The sequence below is a fragment of the Bactrocera latifrons genome, unplaced genomic scaffold, assembly GCF_001853355.1.
Source record: "Bactrocera latifrons isolate USDA-ARS-PBARC rearing strain unplaced genomic scaffold, ASM185335v1 scaffold_276, whole genome shotgun sequence".
Classification (NCBI taxonomy): Eukaryota; Metazoa; Arthropoda; class Insecta; order Diptera; family Tephritidae; genus Bactrocera; species Bactrocera latifrons.
In genome coordinates this window covers 194,928-216,010 of record NW_017536363.1, presented here as the reverse complement: position 1 = coordinate 216,010, position 21,083 = coordinate 194,928, and the positions used below count along the sequence as shown (strand labels likewise).

The 21,083-nt window shown below is 33.4% G+C and overlaps 2 protein-coding genes across 3 annotated transcripts in view; one reads left to right on the top strand and one right to left on the bottom strand.

The window, feature by feature from the left end:
* Positions 1-21,083, bottom strand: part of LOC108970012 — an 82,453-nt gene that overhangs the window by 52,388 nt on the left and 8,982 nt on the right. Inside the window, exon 2 of one of the 2 annotated variants that reach the window (XM_018935098.1) lies at positions 5,317-5,349. The exons of the other annotated variant lie outside the window; for it this stretch is intronic. The gene's annotated coding sequence lies outside the window, so the exon portion shown is untranslated. The remainder of the gene's footprint in view (positions 1-5,316; positions 5,350-21,083) is intronic. 2 annotated transcript variants of the gene reach the window in all.
* On the top strand, positions 8,454-10,821 carry LOC108970007 (protein dimmed). The gene is made up of 3 exons (XM_018935083.1): positions 8,454-8,636; positions 9,743-9,991; positions 10,225-10,821. Exons 1-3 carry the CDS (start codon positions 8,454-8,456, stop codon positions 10,819-10,821), a joined length of 1,029 nt encoding a protein of 342 aa, XP_018790628.1.

Genomic DNA, 21,083 nt, shown 5'->3' with positions numbered 1-21,083 from the left:
CGTATAAGTTAACCTGCAACAGGGGCGCATTTTTTTTCGAAGGGTCACCGGAAATTGGGTCGCAATGGCCCAGTTTAAAATATTTTTTTTCAAAAGAATTTCAGAATTTCTTTGTTAATAGTGTATGCTTTTTCAAATAAAATATTTATTTTTTTTATATTTGAAAAATTGTTGAAAAAAGTCTGATGTGCACCCAAAGAAAGCCCTTAATTAAAGCTTACTGAGCTTGCACAAGGTCCACAGAGCCAGTGCTAAAATTCAACAAGTCAGCGGTCTCAATCTGATGAGATTGGATAAAATATAACCTTTTTTGCGAGCTCATTAGCTTTGCAGTTTAAAGCTAACCAGCAAACCAGTCTCTGCCTTTCCCTCCAACCTGCAGCCATCCACATATACCTCGTTGGCATGTACACCGAAAAGCAACCCCAACTTATAAGTTTTTACTTTTGAAATTCCATTTAAGTCGAACCGAATAACTTCGTTTGTATGTGAGATCAAAAAAAAAAAAAAGAACATACCTGCGTGATACGATTCAAAACCGAAAGATGTTTATCTAACAATTACGGAAACGTAAAATGTACAATTCGGTAAATTCGCTTAAACCAAATAAATGTGTGCTTGTTAAGGGAAAGATTAAAATAAAAACTGTCTACAATTTACAATAATTACAATTTCATATTAAAACCAATACGGCTTTTGAGATTACATTTTTATAAGTTTAATTACATCCTTGGATTATGGGCGTTGTATTACTAGTGTTAGAGACGTATGTTTTGTATTTAAATAAACTATGTTTTGTGTTTAATAAAACTGTAGATTTTGCATAAGGTAAACAAGCGACTTTGATTTTACCAGTAATATTTTAATACTCTTGCAACCTGCTGTTACAGAGTATAATAGCTTTGTTCACCTAACAGTTGCATGTATGACCTAAAACTGAGCGAGATAGATATAGGGTTAAATACGAGAAGAATTGAAATCCGTCGGCCTGTCCACCCGTACAAGCTGTAACATGTTGTATAATATATAGTGGTATGGTTAAAAACTACTACAAGCGCTATAAATCAATAATTAAATATGTCAGTGACATTAAATTTAACCTCAAAGATGGTAAAAGAGTGCTTTATGTGAAAATTGGATTATGGGCGTGGCACCGCGCACTTTTTGGCGAAAACCCATATCTCGGAGCCTTCCAAACCGATTTCGACTAAATTTAGTTTGTGGCTTTCTTCTTACATCCCTATGTCACAGTGCGAAAATTGACAAAAACGGACTACAACCACGCCTACCTCCCATATAACACAGTACACAAATCAGGAAGCAATTGATATAACGGGGTAAAACTTTGGACTAATAATTTTTTTAAAGTATCATCTTATGACCCAAAATAGTCCAAATCCAACAAAACCTGTTTAAGCCTCTATGACTTTTGACCGAAAAAAGCGGTTAATGGGTGAGACATGCAATTGAAATTCATAGAGAATATTTTCTTGATAATAGTAATTGTGTATCAAAAAACTACTGAATCGGGTCAATACTCTCCAACAGGTGTGTTCCAAAGTAAACTGCTATCTTTATCGATTGTCCAGTGAGATTTTCTTGACATTTCATCGATTGGAAGTGTTATCGGTGCGAAAATGAGCTACGATCAAAAAGCCAACATTAAATTTTGTTTTAAAATGGGTCAAATTTTACCGAAACGTTTCAATTGATCACCGGAAGTTCCATCAAAACTATGTTTGAATTCATCAAAAATCTGCTAAAATTATCTTTGAAATTCATGGAAATGGAATTGAACATCTCCAAAACATCTATTTATCACATTTTTATYGAACATTTGGGCTTGCGAAAGGTGTGTGCACGGTTTGTTAAGCACAAATTGACTGACGACCAAAAATTGCTCAGAATTCAACATTCGAGGGACATCATTAAACACTTCCATTCCATAYTGTGACTGRTGACGAAACGTGGTGTTTCCAATATGATCCCGAAACGAAACATCAGAGTGTTGAATGGAAGGCGCCGGACGAGCCGAAAKCCAAAAACTCGCGCATGGAGAAGTCAAAAGTGAAGAAAATGCGGATTTGTCCTTAAGATTCCAAGGGCATTGTTCACAAAGAATTTGTTTCACCCGGCCAAAACGTTAATGCGGTATTCTAYCTTGGAGTTTTGAAGCGTTTGGTGCGCCATATTCGATGTGTTTGGCCCGAATATCGCAAAGATGAAAGTTGGCGTTTTTTGCCCGATAATGCGCCGTCTCAKTGATCGACGGCTCCMCGTATTCACCTGACATGCCACCGTGCGACTTCTTTCTTTTCGGAAAAATGCATTTGCCTATGAAAGGAAAGCGTTATGCAGACGTAGAGGACATGYAAAAGGATTACACCGGCATACTGGCGGCCATACCGGCCAACGAGCTAAAACACTGGTTTGACATGCTTTTGGACCGTGAGAGGGACTGTAGCAGACTATTTTGATTAAAGTAAATTGATTTGTTCTGTKTTTTTYTAAGTCCTGTTTGCTTTGGAACGCYGCTTGTAATATACAGATTTTCAAACTTAAGGATGACTCTATACCGAATATATTAGCCAATATGTAAGTTATCTCAATAAAAATTAGTGCGCGTGTTTTGCTCAAACAGTTTATATTTGTGCTTAAAATAGATAAAATTGAGCGAAAACTTCGCCTAGCCCTTGCATAACTAATATCAGCATTTTAGAACAACCGGCTGACCTTGCTTTATCATTGGCGTTTATATGTGAGGTAAATTATGAAACTCAGGGAAAATTATTTTAATATATGGCTTACTAACAAAAGACAAAATCAGGTCAAAATGTTACCACCAACTCTCGTATATTATATATAACGATTTTTGTCTTTCTAACAAACCTTTTGTATCTGTCAGTGCATGAGTTATACATAGTATATGTATATGTATATAAAATTGCTTGGATTCCAATCCTCTGGTTGACATTTTACACCTTAGGATATTTCCTTGGCTTTGATTCCTACTAGTTCCAAGAGTATAAGACGTTCGGTTGCACCTGAACTTAGTCTTTACTTACTTGTTTTAATTGGAAATATGTTCATATATACATATATATAAATAAAAATTGCATGTCACGTCTTCTCCGGGGTAAACTAGCTGAGTCAAGATTGATCCAACTCAAAATACTTTATTACTCAATTATATTGGGTAGTCGAAAAAGTCTTTTCGTATTTTGTCAATAGATGTTGGTGCTACCAATCACATTGAATCACAGCGTATAGGGTWRWAAAGGTAAGATTTTAAGCTTCATTTAACCAAAACAAATTAAATTCGAGGAAGTTGAAAAAAAGTTACAGCTATTCAAAAATGAGTGAAAATAATAAAGAAATTCGGTATATTTTAAAAATTTTTGTATAAAGAAAGGAAGAATGGAAGAWTGCCACGCAAGTCAGCACACGTGTAGCACAACAACGGTTCGCCCGCTTCGGTTCTGGAAATTTCGAAATTTCATTAATACTGATGAAAGTTTTACACAGTTGTCTCTGGCGGAAAAATGACAAAAAGTGGTCGACCAAAATGGTACACATTTGTTTATTTATTTATTAATATAGTTAAATATAAAAAAATAAGTAGAAGTTTTATTAGAAATACGAAAAGACTTTTTCGACTACCAATATCGAAGAAGTTCATTAATAAAAATATATATATTTCGAAACAGAAGCATGTATTCAGAACAAAAACAAAAAAATATATTAACTTTATAATTAGAAGAAAAATATCGGTTAAAAATTAAATCTGTTTTTATAAGCAGACACAAAAATGTAAAATTTTAACGGCTACGATTAATTTTCGATGGTGCTGTCTTACTACGGCTGGTGATTTCAGACCTTGCAGGGACATTTATGGCCAAGTGCCGAGAGACATCGATTGTCCATAAGTATGAGCTGTAAATAACTCAACCTTTTATAATTTAATAAAAATGTTAACGAAATCAGTTTATATATTATTTACAATAATAGTTGCCAGCCAATTATTCTAAATGAATAAAAGCATTGTTGATGAAAACGAAAGCTTAACTTTTCAAACTAAATTCCTAAATTTTCTGGATATACCTAGAATGGTACATAGTAATATTTGATTGAATATTTGTCTTCCAGTGTACATATTTATGTAAATACAAATCCTCGAATTTAAAATGCGCGTCAATCTGGAAAATACATTTCATACTAACAGTGACATTAATTCATTTCTATGGCAGTTCCATGATACGAAAGTGGAGGAACTTAACGCAGCTGTTAAAAATTTTGCAAAAAAAAGTATTTAGTATACATATAACTTATTGCTCGGAAATTTGATATTCACTGCTCTTGGAATATTTTGCACTTTACCCATTTAATGTTTGAAGTGGTGCCTCCAAAGCTCGAAGGATGTTCAAAAACTTAATCATGGTAGTTAACGGATTTCAGAAGATCCGTTTTTTCATTAATTATATCTATAAATAAATGTTTAAATGAGTTTTTTTTTGTCTTTTCGTTTTGCCTTTCCCCCACCTTTTACCCCTTGGCACTTTTTTCTCTTTTATTTATGGTAATCTTGTTTTTCATATTTAAATGTTTATATTTTTAAAAATAACTTTAAATCGATATCACAAATAKTTTTTGAGTTACAGCCTTTTAAAGGGTAGCCGCCCAGTTCAATCAGCTCCATCAGTTTATCTTTAAACACTCGTTTCTCCAAACAACATTTTTGGGAAAAAATTGAACTTTTTGTAAAACGCCAAAATTTTGTAAATTTTTGATATTTTTTTTGATCGGCTTTGATTTGTACTGATAATATCTTTTAGTTTAATGAGAACTTTTAAGGTTTACGTTACATCCACGGAGAAAGCCGGAATCATTGCAGCACAGCTTGAAACATGTACAAAAGTATCCTTCATAAATAATTAGAGACAATTACTTTCGCAGAAGATAGAAAGCTGATACTTATGTACATATGTATATTGTAGAAGATGCTGTTATAATGAGCCTAAGATATTGATTCTTATAGTTCGTGCTGTTGCAATATGCATTAAACATTGTTATAATTAATATTTTCTTTTCTTTTTTTACCATCCTTAGGGCCGTTTCCTCAATGTCTGGTTAGCTGTTTTTAAACCTGAACTTAACTGACAGATGGTYGCTAATCAGACATTGAGAAATCGGTCTCTAGATAGTCAGCTGTTTTATTCCAAAGATTGGAACCGAAGCTAAAAAAACTTGTTAATTTTTTTTTATATATTCATATGTATGTGGGTATATTACTTTAAGAGTTTAAATACATTGACTTACACTTGAGTTTGTCGCAAAGCGTCGCCCCTGTACCTATAAAAAAAAAACAGAATCAAGTGTTAAATTCTTATATTAGGTTCAAAGAGCTACAATTAGTATTAACCCGATTGTATTAATTCTTGGTAATACATTATAACATTACCATAACAACATGCCATATTAGTTTCATTAATATACCTCTCAGATTAACAAGTATATAGGGTGTAAATCCAACCGGATGTTTGAAAATTCTTATAGTAGATGATCAATTTTTTCTTATCAATCCCCTCTCGAGCATAAGAGCTCTAATAGGTTGCACCATCTCACACCATCTAGGCTCTGATATTTTCGGAGGGGTTTGGATCGGCTAATTCGCGCAGGTCTGACCTTTTCCATGTTAATCTGTGTCGGCCGCATTTTTTGTTCTCTGCTTGCCTGATTTTTTTTTTTTTAATTTGGAGCTAGAATATTCTGCATATGATTCGTAGACCCTTGTTGTTGAATGTTTGCAGACTTTGAGTTATTGTGTTCGAAATCAGCCATGTTTCACTTTCGTACAACTTTGGAAATTTGCAAGCTAGCAGTCGTCTAAATGCCGCACTTGCCTTGCTTTTCGATTGTTAAAATGCTTGTGAGGTAGCAGAACCTGTGGAGGTATCAGAAGTTGTCGATGAACTTAATTTAATGATTCTCAACCTTTGTTTCACTTCTGCTGGAGTGATATATCTCATGGCGTTTGTTTTTGTGATATTTATTTGAAGTCAGACAGTACATGCCAGTTCGACTAGATTAGTGACTTCTTCAAATGTCATCTGCAAAGTCCAAATTATTGAGTTGCCGCGCTAGGTTCCAAACGTTCCTTTTTTTGTGTAGGGTAGTGTACTCATGAAGAACGAAGAGAAGATTGCAATACTTGTTCATATTATGGGGATTATCCTATTATTTGAAAAGCTTTTCGTAATTTTTTGGGAGAAATATATGTACATGCTTTGTTCGGTCCATTTTGGAGTATGCAGTGTTCATCTGGAGACCATATTGCATATCGTCAATTAATAGGATCGAGCGTGTTCAAAAGATTTTTCTTAAATTTGCTCTCCGCTCCCTTAAGTTTGTTGACCCAATACCATCGTATACATCCCGTTTATTGCTTTTACATCTTAAACTACTGGAAAATCGTCAGTCCGTTCTCTGCCTTTCATTTGTTTTTAATGTTATTAATGGAGGTATTGATTGTCCCTATTTATTAGGGAAAATTAACTTCAATGCTCCCCAATGTTGTCTCAGATCTATTTCCTCATTTTATTATATAAAGGAAAGTACTAACTTTGCTGAATATGCTCCTCTCTACCTGTCTCTTATACACATCTAGATGTGTATAAGAGACAGGTACTAACTTTGCTGAATATGCTCCTCTCAAGCGTGCTATGCGAGAGTTTAACTCGATTTCCGAAAAAGTTCTTCTTGATTTTTCTCACTCTACGGTATCCTTCATTAATACCCTAAATTCTGTTTTTTAGTTTAAGTTAATTACTTATGTACTTTTAATTTAATTATTTTAGAATTCTATTTAGCATCCTAATTTTCTAGTCTGTAAGAATTAATGTTCATAGACTTAACTAAATAAATAAATGTCGGCGCATGGCTTACTGAGAAGGAGAGCATAAACAATTTCCACAACGATTATCTATAAGATTCATAACATTATTATTATATTACAGAAAAAGGTGCTTTCTGTGATTMTATAAGATACCTCACAGATTAACCGAAATTTTCGGTGTCTTGAAAAGTTGGTCTTGAGGGAACAATTTTGAGATATGACCTTGAAAGCACTATTTTTATGTTTATTTGTGCTTACCTAAGATAAAAGAAACRCATGAAATTTATTGAATGAACACTTAAAAAAATTCCTGCATTATTGTAAAAATAGCGTGGAATACTGGATATATGAAAAATATGTCACAAAGCACCCCACGCTTTTCTCAATGCAGGGATTTSTCCTCCATTATTTTTGTTAGTTTATACAAAGAATTATTTTTCACTTTTTAGTTTGATATGCTTTAAAAACGTGTTTTTTAGTTTTTTAAAACTATATTTACTTTTAATTTTTCAGTTTGATGTGATAAACCCCAAATTTGTTAAAATATGAACTGTCACATGTAGTATTGGTTAAGTAAATCGATAATTAGGCATCATTTAATATCTATTCGTAACCTTTCATTGACTAATTGTTATATTATTTGCGACCAAGTTATATTGGCGACTTTACGACTTATTACTTCTTAATCGAATCATTCCTTTTAAAGCTTCACTATTACATGGGGATTTACCTTKCAACTTTGAATAGTCTAGTTCTTCAGTTCGAATACAGTCCAAAGATCTACAACGACTAAGTGCTACATAAGCTTGTCGAGCAGCAAATAGTCGATAGCCCAGATAAATTACTGCATGATCTACTGTACAACCTTGCATCTTATGAACAGTTAACGCCCAACTCAATATGCTATTCAAATGTCACCAAAACTAGTTTAATATAGATGTYGCATACTTTTAAGCTCATGTTTTTGGTGAGCTGCTTAAAYGTACTATCGCCTTCYTACAGTGTCGCTCAAATATTCTAGGTTTCAGTACCACTTAAAAAAGTTACAAACAAACATACATACATTCATACAAGTGAAGCTARTAAAAGCGTATTAAAAAGGAATAAGATGTGTCAATCTATATGCTCTGGAATACAAATAATATGCAATAATAACCTTTATATTAAAGGATACATAAATCCAGACCATGTTCGATCAATTAATAATATATAWCATAAGAATACGTGGAAACAGGAATGCTTGTACAAGTCATTTCCACAAAAAGAAATTTAAGAAATAATAATATTTAAAGCAGTAGTGATCTTAATAACAGGAGTGTGTTGGCACCTCGCATAATGCCACATGTGCATGACCGGCGTGTTTGCTTACTACTTATATAACTCCACTGACGTACTAGAAACACTTAAGTTTTTACATCAAAGCACCTGTGCTTGAAAATTTATTACCATGTTATTATATGCACCGACAAACTAAAATGTATTATGTAATAAATGAAATGCTTAAATATTTGTGTATAGAAATTACGGAAAAGTTTTACTTTTAAATATAACAGAAATCAAAATGGGTTCGAATCATATTTCGGATATACTAGTATCGCATGAATATATGACTATGGAACAACAACACCAAATGCATCAACAACAAATCAACCCTAACATGAATCCTGAGAATCCAATATCACCTATTGATTTACAGGACGGATCATCACGACCAGTACGACGAGCCAGTCAGAGGACTACACAGGTATTTTTATGTTATAAAAAAAGAATAAAAAAATTAACTTCGCCTTCTTAATAGTAAAAAAGATATTTATTTTGATTTTAGTCGGAAAGTTGGATCCGATTTAAAACAAAAAAAAAAATGGGCGAAGAATGCAGTACTGTTTTTGGAAAATACTCCATTAACAAATTTCGTGAAGATATCTTGTCAAATAAAGTAATTTGTTCAAAGCTTGTAACGCTGCTTTGGATAATAATCTACCCGTAAAATAAAAAAGTTGTTCATACAGGGACTTGAGTTTGATCGATGAGTTTGTGGAGCAGCGTATTCCGCGATTATAATAAATAAGAAAAATTTCATATCGATATCTAAAACAATGAGAGACTAGTTCATTTATATACAGTTAGAGAGACGGACAGGCAGACGGAAATGACAAATGGGTCTTTCCATCCAAAATTTACATTGARAGTATTATCWCCRTTCCAAACATTTTTTTGTGCTYTTTCAGTCAATATAGTGGAATCAGYAATCACTTTCAGCACAGATTAGCATATTCTTTAACATCAGGTATTTGGCATATGACCCCATATTTCTGCAACCGGCACCTTCAATTATAGTTCTGCTAATATAATACGGAAGTATGTCGCATTATCTGTCGTGGTAGCCACTGTGGTTGCATTTACACATGTACATATGTACTTATTTGATCATGAATCTTTAAAAGCCTTCCTGAAACCACTTTGCAACTTGTTAAATTACCAATCCACTGATCAATTTCTGTTATAAAAACAAGAATCCAATCATTTATTATAATTTTTCTAAAATCCCTAAACTTGGGACCTTTCGCACGATCTTGAAATAAAACTATGATCTGTATTCTTCTCAAACGAAAATGTCCGACATGACAGTGGCTTCATTAGGTGTTGAAACTAAATATTTATCGAATCGCCCGTAAAATTGGGTTGGTGTCATACACTGATTTATTAAATATTTTCATTTCCCGGCTGGTTATATCTGTGTTACATACGCATTTAGTTATATGTGGGTTGAAAGTAAAGTAACTGTAGTTCATTTGTAGTTCATGACAGTCCAGCAGAATGTAGAACAATTTCTTTCCCTTTGCATTTCAGTTAAGCAATAATAATTATGAGATGGAAATGACAGATTCAAGTTCACAGAGCGACGATACAAGCGGAGGCGGCGGCAGCAGTAACGGTGGTAGTGCACGCCCATCCAGCCGCGCTAGGAATTCCTTAACAGGCTCCACACAAAGCCGGCGTAGGAAAGGCGTTCTCAATGCAAAGGAGCGTAATCTGCGGCGATTGGAGTCAAATGAGCGCGAACGYATGAGAATGCACAGCTTAAATGACGCTTTTCAGGTAATGTCATGCAGTGTCTCCATTCAACATATTTTATGTTAAATATTGTATGCACTTATGTATTGTAATGTATGAAGTGTGGCAAGCGAAGAAATCAACCAGGCAATGAAAGAAAACATTTTCGAATGTATGTAGTATTAATTACGTTAGTTTGATTTATAAAAAAAAAGAACAGGAATCCCGAATACATATACCTTTGTATACCTTATTTTATACATTGTTATATATTTCAGTCGTTACGTGAAGTTATTCCACACGTGGAAATGGAGCGTCGTCTATCTAAAATTGAGACTTTAACTCTAGCGAAAAAYTACATAATAAATTTAACGCACATAATTCTCTCGAAGCGCAATGAAGAGTCATCGTTGGATTTGAATGGTGTAATTTTGAATGGCGCCACTACYGATCTAACCGGCAATGGCGGTATTGGCGGAGTTGGTGATGTTGGACTCGGCGTTGGTGTTGGCGTTGGCATTTTAAATCTCAATGCTGGTGGTGGCGGCAATAGCTCTGGGCCTGGCCCTGGACCTGGGCCTGGACCCTGTTATGATGACGTTCTAACAAATGGCACAAATTCGTACGATTGCGCCTTGGCTGCGGCAGATGTGGTGAATCAGCAACCTCGTCTAACCACCGCCACCACAACCATACAAATACAGAATCAAAGTCTCAGCCATATGCAGCCACAATTGTCGCAACATCTAATGCAAGCGAATCACAATCAATTGATGTTACAACAACCGACAACAACTACATTATTACTCAACAATGGTTTTGATGCGAGTGATAACAATAATAGTTATGATGAACCTTTTCGAGAATTTATATAAATTCGAAAATTTACAAATATACCCTCAAGTTCACTTCGAAGAATGATTACGACAATTGTAGACTCATTGGATAGTTTGGATATTAAAGAGTTTCTCAAACGTAATTTATTTGAAAACTTTTACATTAGATAGAAACAAAATCATTGAATACACAACTTGTTCTTGTTTAATTTTTCTGATTTCCATAATTATTGTGTTTAAATAACCGGAATTTAGTTTTAAATTAATAAGTACTAAAAAAGATCGACAGTATACAAGGTGCGGTCTTAAGTAAACAGGAGGTTTTGAATCTAGCGCCCCCTGGTGGCTCCATCTATATRTCGGTGCGTTAGTCTCTGCTGTCTCTATCGATTGTCCAGTGACAATTTCATGACATTTCATCTATTAGAAGTGAAGTTACTGTGGAGAATGAGCTTCGAACAAAGAGCCAAAATTGGTAAAACTTTTACCGAAACGTTTCATTTGATGAAACAAGTTTATAGCAATGATTGCCTATACCGTAGCAGAGGGCACGAGTGGTTTAAACGTTTTCAAAGTGATCGTRAGGACATAAATGACGATCAACATATGGGCCAACCAAAATCCATGATCACCGGAAATCCCATCAAAACTGTGCCTGATTTCATCAAAAATCAGCCGAAATCATCATTGAAATTCATGGAATTGTAACCGATTACTTGACAAACAAGTACACTTTAACCATTAACGACACCCTGTATTCACCTGATATGGCACCGTGCGACTTCTTCCATTTTGGWAAAATGCATTTGCCCAAGAAAGGAAAGCGTTTTGCAGMCATTGGAGGCCATTCAAAAGGATTGCACCGACATACTGGCGGCCATACCGGCCAACAAGCTAAAACACTCGTTCGACATGCTTGTATTGAAGCAGAAGGAGACTATTTTAAATAAAATAAATTGATTATGCCGAAAAAAAACTTTTGTTCTGTTTTTTTTTTTAAGTCCTGTTTACTTTGAAATACACCTTGTATAGATGAATCTGAAGATTGAACCATTTTAATGCTTTTATACACTTGAAAACAATTCCATTTTGATTTTATAAAAATGTTGGTATAAACGAATTATTGCATAAAACAAGTTCGATAATGTTTTTTCAATGTAGGATGTTTTGGACATATTTTTGAAATGATCAGATTTTTAAAAACTTTATTTCGCATATATTTTTTTAAAAGATGATTCAATTAAACCGTGTTAATAACTTAAAAGTCTTCAACGTAAGTAACTATCATCTTGAAAGAAAATATGCACATAATCTGCTCTACATTTTCTTAAATGATATATAACATCGTGACTTTGGCTTCATTAATTGGATTACTGCATAAACTATTAGTTTTAATTTCACATACAATTTTCCCCGTACTTGAAATTATTCAATGAGCCCTTACAGGCTACTGTAATTACGAATTCGAAAGTTAAAAATAATGTATGTAGCAAAACTTGAGAAATGTTTGTATGTCATCTTAATAAGTAGTAAAGTTGATCAGTGTTATTAGATTTATATAAGTACTAAATGGATATTAGCATTGTGCAATAGCTAATTAAATTAACTATAAAATTGGCCAATCCCATAAAATTAATTTTTTTGACAATTGTGGAAGTATAAAACCAATATGTCCATAAAGATCGCAATTATTTTTTTTTGTTTCTAAATGTTCACAGCTTGGTCATATTTAYTTTTTTAATTTTCTAATAAAGCCGAATTAATCATTGTATAAACTGCACGAAAATTAAATAATTGGATTTTCTAGAGGTTTAAATGTTTACAAAAAATTATAATGGTGGCATTATAAGAATGAAATAGTGGGACATATAAAACAGAAGCACTATCATATCATATCAATGATAATTCTGATTTATTCTATAATTTTTTATAATTATTTATAAAACCCTGGCGCCAATATATTTGAATTTTAGCAGATTGAAAAAAATTGTGATCTCTAGAGTTAAATTTTTTGCGACTCCATAAAGAATTATAGTGTGTTGCAAACCAAAGTAAATCAGATAAAAATCCTAATAATATTATATTATATGTGAGAAATACTTATACTCAGATAAGTATTATGACAATTTTAGAAAAGTGCTTCAAAATTAAAGTGCTATATGCTAACTTATAGATGGTTGTTGGCAAAATAATACGAAAATGTTTATATAAGTAAATAATATATTTGTTATTAAATAATATTGAAAAAATATAAAACTGTAAATAACTAAGATGCTAGTTAATAGCATATGAAGGAGATTTGTATGTGTGTACAATTGTAAATACAAAATATATAGGATATAAGAACTTAAAATCAATTAGCCTATTTTTAAGTAGAACTCTTAAAGATTAAACATCGAAACTAAACAATAACTAGAAAGCAAAATTAAAGTAATACATGAAACCATAAAGTAATATTCAATGCTTTTCACATTTGTCTTTAGAAGTACGTAACAAAAAACACAATTTTCTTTTTAATTTGAAACATTTTTAATTTTACACAATTACATTATTTATAGTTTTCATAAAATCCATATGTACATACATTATCTGTTTCATTACTTTGAAGAAGTCCTGTCAAAAATTCACGATATGTGTAACTTTTACTTTACTTTATCCCCTTTATCGGTTTTCAAGCCAACAGTATTTTGGTTGAAGTTTTGAAATACCGTACTACGGGTCCCAACTCAATCAGTAAAAACCAATAATTCATCCATCCAACATTGACCTCCTCTAATCTTTCTTCCCCTTTTTCTCAAGGAGATAAGCTTTCTCTGCTCAGAATTCAGAGAAAGCTGTAAGCGAAAAACTTCTTAGAATCCGCCTCCTCATAACTCTAACTCTGGTAATAAAAATTTAGTTGTAATAAAGTGAAAAAAGTATATTTTCTTCTCAAGTTTTGCTGTGGTATCCGTACAGTTGATGACATAAAGTGTTATACATATTTTGTCAAAATTAAAAACGGACGATCCCGAAATCAAACTTCAAATAAGACAGGAATATTTCGTCTTTTAAGATAGACATATCCGCTGACAATTTTCATTTGGTGCTTTATCTGATCTCTTTCTGCGTGAATTCGAGCATAAATGCGATAAACCCAATGTAGTTGTTGCTAAAATGCCATGAAAACCCGTGGAAACAAAAAACTGATTAATAGTAATTCGCTGAGTATTTATTATCAAAATGTTAGAGTTCTTAATACAAAATTTACTGATTTGTTTTCAAATAGCATTAATTGTAATTTTAAAATTATTGCTTTCACAGAAACTTGGCCAAAGCCCCACATTTTTGATAATGCGAAGTTCATTAGCGAATTTGAAATCTTTATATATGACCGGCTGAGCAGAATAGGAGGTGGTGTTCTGTTTTCTGTACACTCTTCAATTGCGTCTGAAGAARWCGATGTTCCTCATGCAGACTTCATTGTGATTAAGTGCATTCGAATTTGAGTTAATGGTTGCCATTATTACTTAACTGCATTATATATATCGTCTCAATCTTATATGTATATTGTTTATCCTGCATGCTTCTTTAATAAATAATGTTTCCTCCGTGGCTACTTAATAATACTGATTCCATGTTTGTTTTGGGAGATTTCAATTCACTTTGTGCTATATGGAAATCTATTCATCATTACATCATTCCTGCTCGCTTATGTTAAAACGAGTTCTTAGATGAAATGTCGGAGTTGGGTCTTAACCAAATAAATTTAATTTCAAACAAGTTTGGTAAGTTCTTAGATCTCGTTTACGTTGATAACGCTTCAATATTTTCTGTTGCCCTTTGTTTCTGCCAGAGGACTCGTATCATCCTGCTTTGGAAATTAATATCGAAATCATAGCCAACTTAGTTCATAATAATACACAAGAAATTTGTTAGCGGTTCAACTATGCTAACGCTAATTTTAAGAAAATAAATCGCGAACTTTCTAAGGTAACTTGGCCAGATTACAGTGGCAAAATTGAATGTAGTGTCTCCCATTTTAATGAAACTATTTTAAATTTATTTGAAAGATATGTTACGAAATATGTTGTTACTCAAAAAATAAGTTCAACTTTATGGGTTTCAAGAGAGTTATCTAAATTAAATAATAGAAATCTCGCGCTTTACATTTTTTAAAAGAACTAGTTAGCTGTTGACTTTTCAAAATATATATATTGCTTCGACAATTTGCTGATTTTAACAAAATATAATATAATAATTATATAAACGTATTATATGTAATCCAAAATGCTATATATTGTGCTATTGTTTTATGGTTTCGTCAACTCCAAACGCAAGATTTCTAATTTTCCATCTGCAATGAAATATAAGTCTACTATGTCCAGTGATATTCACTTAATTTCTAATATGTATACTGAATTTTTTTGGTCCAATTACTCTTCAAACTCTCCTAAAAATTTTCCGTACCAGCACAAGTTATGACCGTTTTCTGGAAATAATGCACCCACCATTTCCGAAGTAGACGTCTTATGTTAATTAAATATAATAAAATAATCCTTTATTTATAAATGCCAATTATAACACACGAAAGACTTCTTGGATTTCGCTACTAATTTCTTCTTCTCAGCACGGTTTTCGTAAAGGGAAATCTATTTTAACAAATTTGCTAGAAACTATAACACAAGTATCACACACAGCGCACTTATGAGGTATTCAGATTCATTTAAAACCTCCTTAAAACTATATATGTATGTATATCGTAAACTGCGCCAGCCCAAAGTTAAAATTATTTAAACTGCATTCTGGATAACTTTCGGCAACAAGGAAATGGATAGTATGTGGTAACGTTCTCAGACTAATGTCCCTTCCAAAAATTGCTTAAAGATTTGCTTTTTCTTCAAATCTTAATTTTTTAGGTTGGCAACACCCATTAACTTCGACTTCAAAATCGTAATTCCAAAAAATAGTTGGGTACTGAAGTTTAATAGCTTCAACTTCAATTCAACCGGTGGAAAACTTTTGTAAAACAAAAAAAAGGGGGAAAAAAACAAGTAAACATTTCATACTCGGTATCTGGCAGTTTGTAAAGTTATCCCGATGATGTAGGCGGAAAATAGGTGAGGTTGTAGTCCGATTTCGTCCATTTTCGCTCTGTAAAATTGGAACGTTAGGATGTGATGCACAAAATTGTCTCTGACTCTTTCGGTTATTGATTAAATTATTTATTTATTTTCTCTGACGTATATAAAATTTCATTAAGATATCTAATTTTTTATCCATGTTATCGCTTGTACAGATAGCCAGATAGACAGTCAAACAGACGGGCATGGCTAATTCGACTCTGCTCGACACGCCGATCATTTATATACAAACTGCGTTGTCGAACGATTCTTTCTAGATGTTACAGACTTCGTAAACATGTTCATTCAATACCTTGTTTCTTTTGCATTTCTTATTTTTTTTTTTTTTTAATAACACACCCAGATTTTATTTTACTTACAATCAATTTAATAATTAATGAACTATTGATAAGAAAAATATTCATAGTTAATAAAAATTGTTGTCAGTCAAAGTTGCTTACGTGCAAACACTTATACATAGAAAAATGCTTAGCTTCGCCTTGTTTAAATGTGTGTACAATCCTAGTTGAATAGTTTTCAAACCTACTGTAAAAGGATTAAGAACGTTGTATTCGCATATATTCGTCGGTAGTATAAGAAGTAAATTAGAAGAATTAAGAGCATAATTCGGCTGGAAACGATGGTGGAAATGTAAGAGAATACAATTAAAAACGAAAGATTAAAGATAAGCTTTTGTCGAAGTGATTTAATAATATAATAAAGGAAAACATCGTTAGTTGCTTAAACAGCTGTAAATTGAATTAAGGAAAACAGTGTTTTTAATTGGAAGGGCATACGCATATCTGCTGATGGACCGTGAGAACACCGCTGTGTTTAATCTAAGCGATCAATAACACTCCGATACTGGCACAATTTGACGACAATAATTTTATTTTCGTCACTTCACTACAAACGTGCGTTCGCTTTTAATTATCATACTTGCTGTTTGATGCAGTAGTTAATAAACATACCCTGCAGGAAATTCTCCTACATATGATTTTGATGTTCTTCATTCTTGGGAGGCAAAGGGCAAAAAGTGGCTGCAGACCACCGTGTTTCTTTGGAACTCATCGAAAAATTGTATTCGATATTTATAACTCCGGTTGTCCTTATACCATGTATATCGGAAAAAGATGCGGGGTATTGAAACACATGGAACGTCTCTCCCTAATAAAAGTATGTCCTTGTGCCTAATATGGATTTTTACTACTACTGACTCTTGTTGTTGTGTTATAACGAAAGAGTGATTTCCGACTTCCCACCTGAAATTAAGTGTATATGTTTTCTTAAACATAGTGTGGTTTAGTTATGAACATAAGTTAAGTTCTTGCTTCCCTTTTATAACAACTTCCTCATTTTCCTCAAATACCTAATAATTAGAATAATTCACAGTTTTTTGTTGCAAAATTTTGTTAATACTTGAAAGAACGGACTTTTGTGGTAATGCAGAAATCTACAAATATAATAAAAAAAATTAAATAATTATATTAAAATTATATTTGACATTTTATCTAGCACAGTTGGTTTTGGTGTAATTTTTTGTGCAAATACTTTTCAAATGTTGCAAGTTTTGCGCAACAGGTACAACATTAATGCCTCTTCGAATTTGCAATTTTGGCAAATATGGCAGGTTTGCTTTTTTCGAACTATTTGCATCATCCATATGTCGCAGTTAGCATTACCGAAAACGCTCTCTTCCCCAGGCTATTCTCTTGCCAATTGCGGAAGTATTAAATGTTTGGTTAGACCCGAACTTAGGCCTTTCCTACTTTTTTAATATTAAAATAAACCCTACACTGTTGAACTCTACATTTGTGCCATGAACTAAATTTTTCCTACCGAGTGTGCATATGTGTATGGTATGTTCTTATAAATGTCTGTCTTTTGTTGATTAAATCGACACAACCACCGCTATTAGCGCCTCCCGAGCTAGAATTATTTGGCGTCGTCAACGCGACGAAGTGGGGTAACGGTAAAATCGATTCAGATGATAGGATCTAAGCCTCCCGTTGATACGCTTAATGCTGTTGGAATTTTAGCCCCATTAATGTGTATAAAGGCAGGGACCGTTCATATAGGTGTACATACGTACATGTATGAGTGGTTCACTTCATAAATCCAATATGTTTAGGGAAAGGATTGTCAGAAGGCGCTTGGTTGTAAAGAGTAGCTAAAAGAAACGTAGGAAATGAGCTATTGTTTTTTAATTAGTGCTTCCTCTCAGTGTACCTCACATGAAATTACAAACATTGTAAAATGGGTTGTTAGAACTGTAATACACTTGTCTGCCTTTTTGTTCGATCATTTTGTTGTTGCATTTATTTTTAGTTCACTGCAGTTGTCTGCAGATTTGCTTACTCAAAATCTAGGAAAAGTTTRCAGTATACTTCATTTTTAACAAATATACCTATACGTTTAAGTTGTACAACATCATAGCCAGCAAAATGCTGAGGTAAGTTAGCTCTACTACTTGGGCTAAAAGGTTTCGGGTGCTTTTGAAAAGGCGTCCGAGATTCATCGGGCTAAACCGTTCAGCGTATTGCTGATGAGACGCACATATTTGACCTACACAGAAAGGGTTAGAAAACCGTTCTTATTGTGTTTGCTTAGTGCCAATTTGTCCATTGGATGGTTATCTTTTTACTCATCGGTTCCAAAAAAAATTGTGAAAGGTAGCTCTTTGTTGATAACAAATTCACTAAATATCATTTTACAGCTCTTGATCGCTTTCTGAACAAGGAGTATTTGTACAGGTACGGTTACGATGAAATTCAGCTCACCAGTACTTTTTCGAAACAAAGCTACTGCGTACGTTTGCCATAACAGTCATTAAGTCATTACTATTCGTCAATAGTGGATTTTCATCTACAAATAATATTGTATCTAAAAGCTGAAGTTACTTTTTCCACTGTATGTATACATTGGAATTAAGTGGTCTTCTCTTGACCAACTTTTATAAGACTGAGGTCGAAATATCTTGGCAGTAATACTTTCTCTGTACTAGGTGAAATAGTCCTTTTTCTTCCTCAACCAATAAATTTCAGATAGGGTTTAAGCGCTTTGCTTTTTTAGGGTCTTTATGATTTATATTTAAAATTTTAGGTAAGCCAACTGACCGGTCCAGATGCCCACGTGAGATCGGTTTTAGCTGTTGTCATACATATGTTCAACCGTTTTAATCTAACCTAACCTCATCTTTTTTTTACTGATGTAGACACCGCTTACGCAGTTAAAATTGAAATCAACTTAATCACCATGGACAAAATATATTAGTAAGAATTTTTAATGTTAATTTCGGGCAAAAACCCATTCTTCGAAATATTGCCTTTCTGTGACATCTGTGCCAAATGAATCCAAAATGTTTAAGGAAAGGTGAGTGTATCGATGTAAAATCGATTCTCGCACATCTCGATACTTGCAACACCTCGATTCTTGAAACAAAGAAATATTTTACATTATGCACTCAGTACTTGCGACATCCAAAAAATTTGACCTCGATACTTGCGGCAAGACTTTGTTGATTTTGGTAATGGTTCTTTAGTTCGAATACTTTTATGAGAAGTCCCGTTTTTCGATTATGAATTCTTGTAACTCTTACGCATGTGCGWTTCGGGAGATTTGAATCAGTTTTAAGTGACGTTTTGTGTAGTGCGGTTTCATAATGGCAAGGAAAAAATTTACTTTGCTAACAATAGGAGAAAGTTGACATTTTTAAGAAACTAAATGCAAGACATTCTGTCAATTCCTTAGCCAAAAAACGAGCGCTTCAAAACGTGCATAAATCAACAATAGCTCGTATTAAGAAAAATGAAGCCACCATAAAAAAGTTCGTGTCACATACTGAATCTGGTCCTGGAAAGAGGAAAACGTTTAAACCATCACAACTTCCAAAAATCGAAAAAGCACTCTTGAAATGGTTTGCAAAACAACGAGCAAAGAACTTACCTATCACGACTGATATACTCAAGGTAAAGGCCACATTTTTTCAAGCAAAAATACAGGRAAAGCCAAGTGACTTTCGTGCTAGCAATGGGGTGGATCACAAATTTCAAAAGCAGAAATGGATTACGAACACTGAAAATATGTGGCGAAAAACTTTCGAATAATACATACAGATATAYAATGCCGATGAGTTTGGCCTCTTTTGGAAGCTTTTGCCTGATAGAACTCTTGTGCGCTCAAAAGAAACCTCCGCTCCGAGACATAAAATCTGTAAAAAATAATAACTTTTCTTGTTTGTACGAATGGGTCTGGTAATAAATTAGTAAAATTAATGGTCATTGGGAAATCACTGTATCCACGCTGCTAAAAATTTTACGGATTTGCCTGTTGTCTACAAAGGATTTAAAAGTGCTTTGACTTTATTTGAAAAATGGTTTCAGAAAACATTTGTTCCAGAGGTGTGTAGATGTTTTGCTTTAAAAAATTTATCTTATCAATTTAAAATTTCTTAAAACTGCAGTTAAAAGAGTTTCTCCATGGCGAAAATCTTCCCGAAAAGGCTATTTTACTTATAGATTGTACTCCCTGTCACCCCAAAAAAGGAGAATTAAAGAGTACTGATGGTTAAACATTGGTAATGTGTCTTCCTCCGAATTGTAGTGCTGTTATAAAACCCATGGACCACAATGTCGTAAGGCTAACGAAAATGAACTATAAAGCAAGGTCACATCGTTCGACGARGAAAATCAGTATACGAAGCTCTGAAAAGCATCAGCTTGAAGGACGCAATATGTTTTTATCTAATGCATGGAATGCCGTTAATACGTCTTCAATTCAGTCATCTGTTCAAAAATTGTTTGACATAACTACCGAAGGGATACAGTTAGCTGAAAATACATCAAAAATTCACACCATTTCAAATTTGCTTCAAGAAGTAGAACCATTGCAGAAAATATCCAGTTCTTTCGTACAAAATGAAGTTCACTGTGCCGATGATGCTAACAACAAAGAAGAAACAAACGACGTGATCCTCAATACGAAGAAAGTTATGTCGCCGTAAACAATATCAGCATTCAATATTTGTTTAGAATGGGCGAAGCAAAATAACGCTTCCTTTTATGACGCTTCAGGGGCTCAGAAGTAGTACTAAACAAGCGAGCTTGTACAAACAAGTAAAAATTTCAAATGTTTTTTATTCCACATAATAAACACATACATATGTATATCTATTTATATTTATGTACATATACTAATATA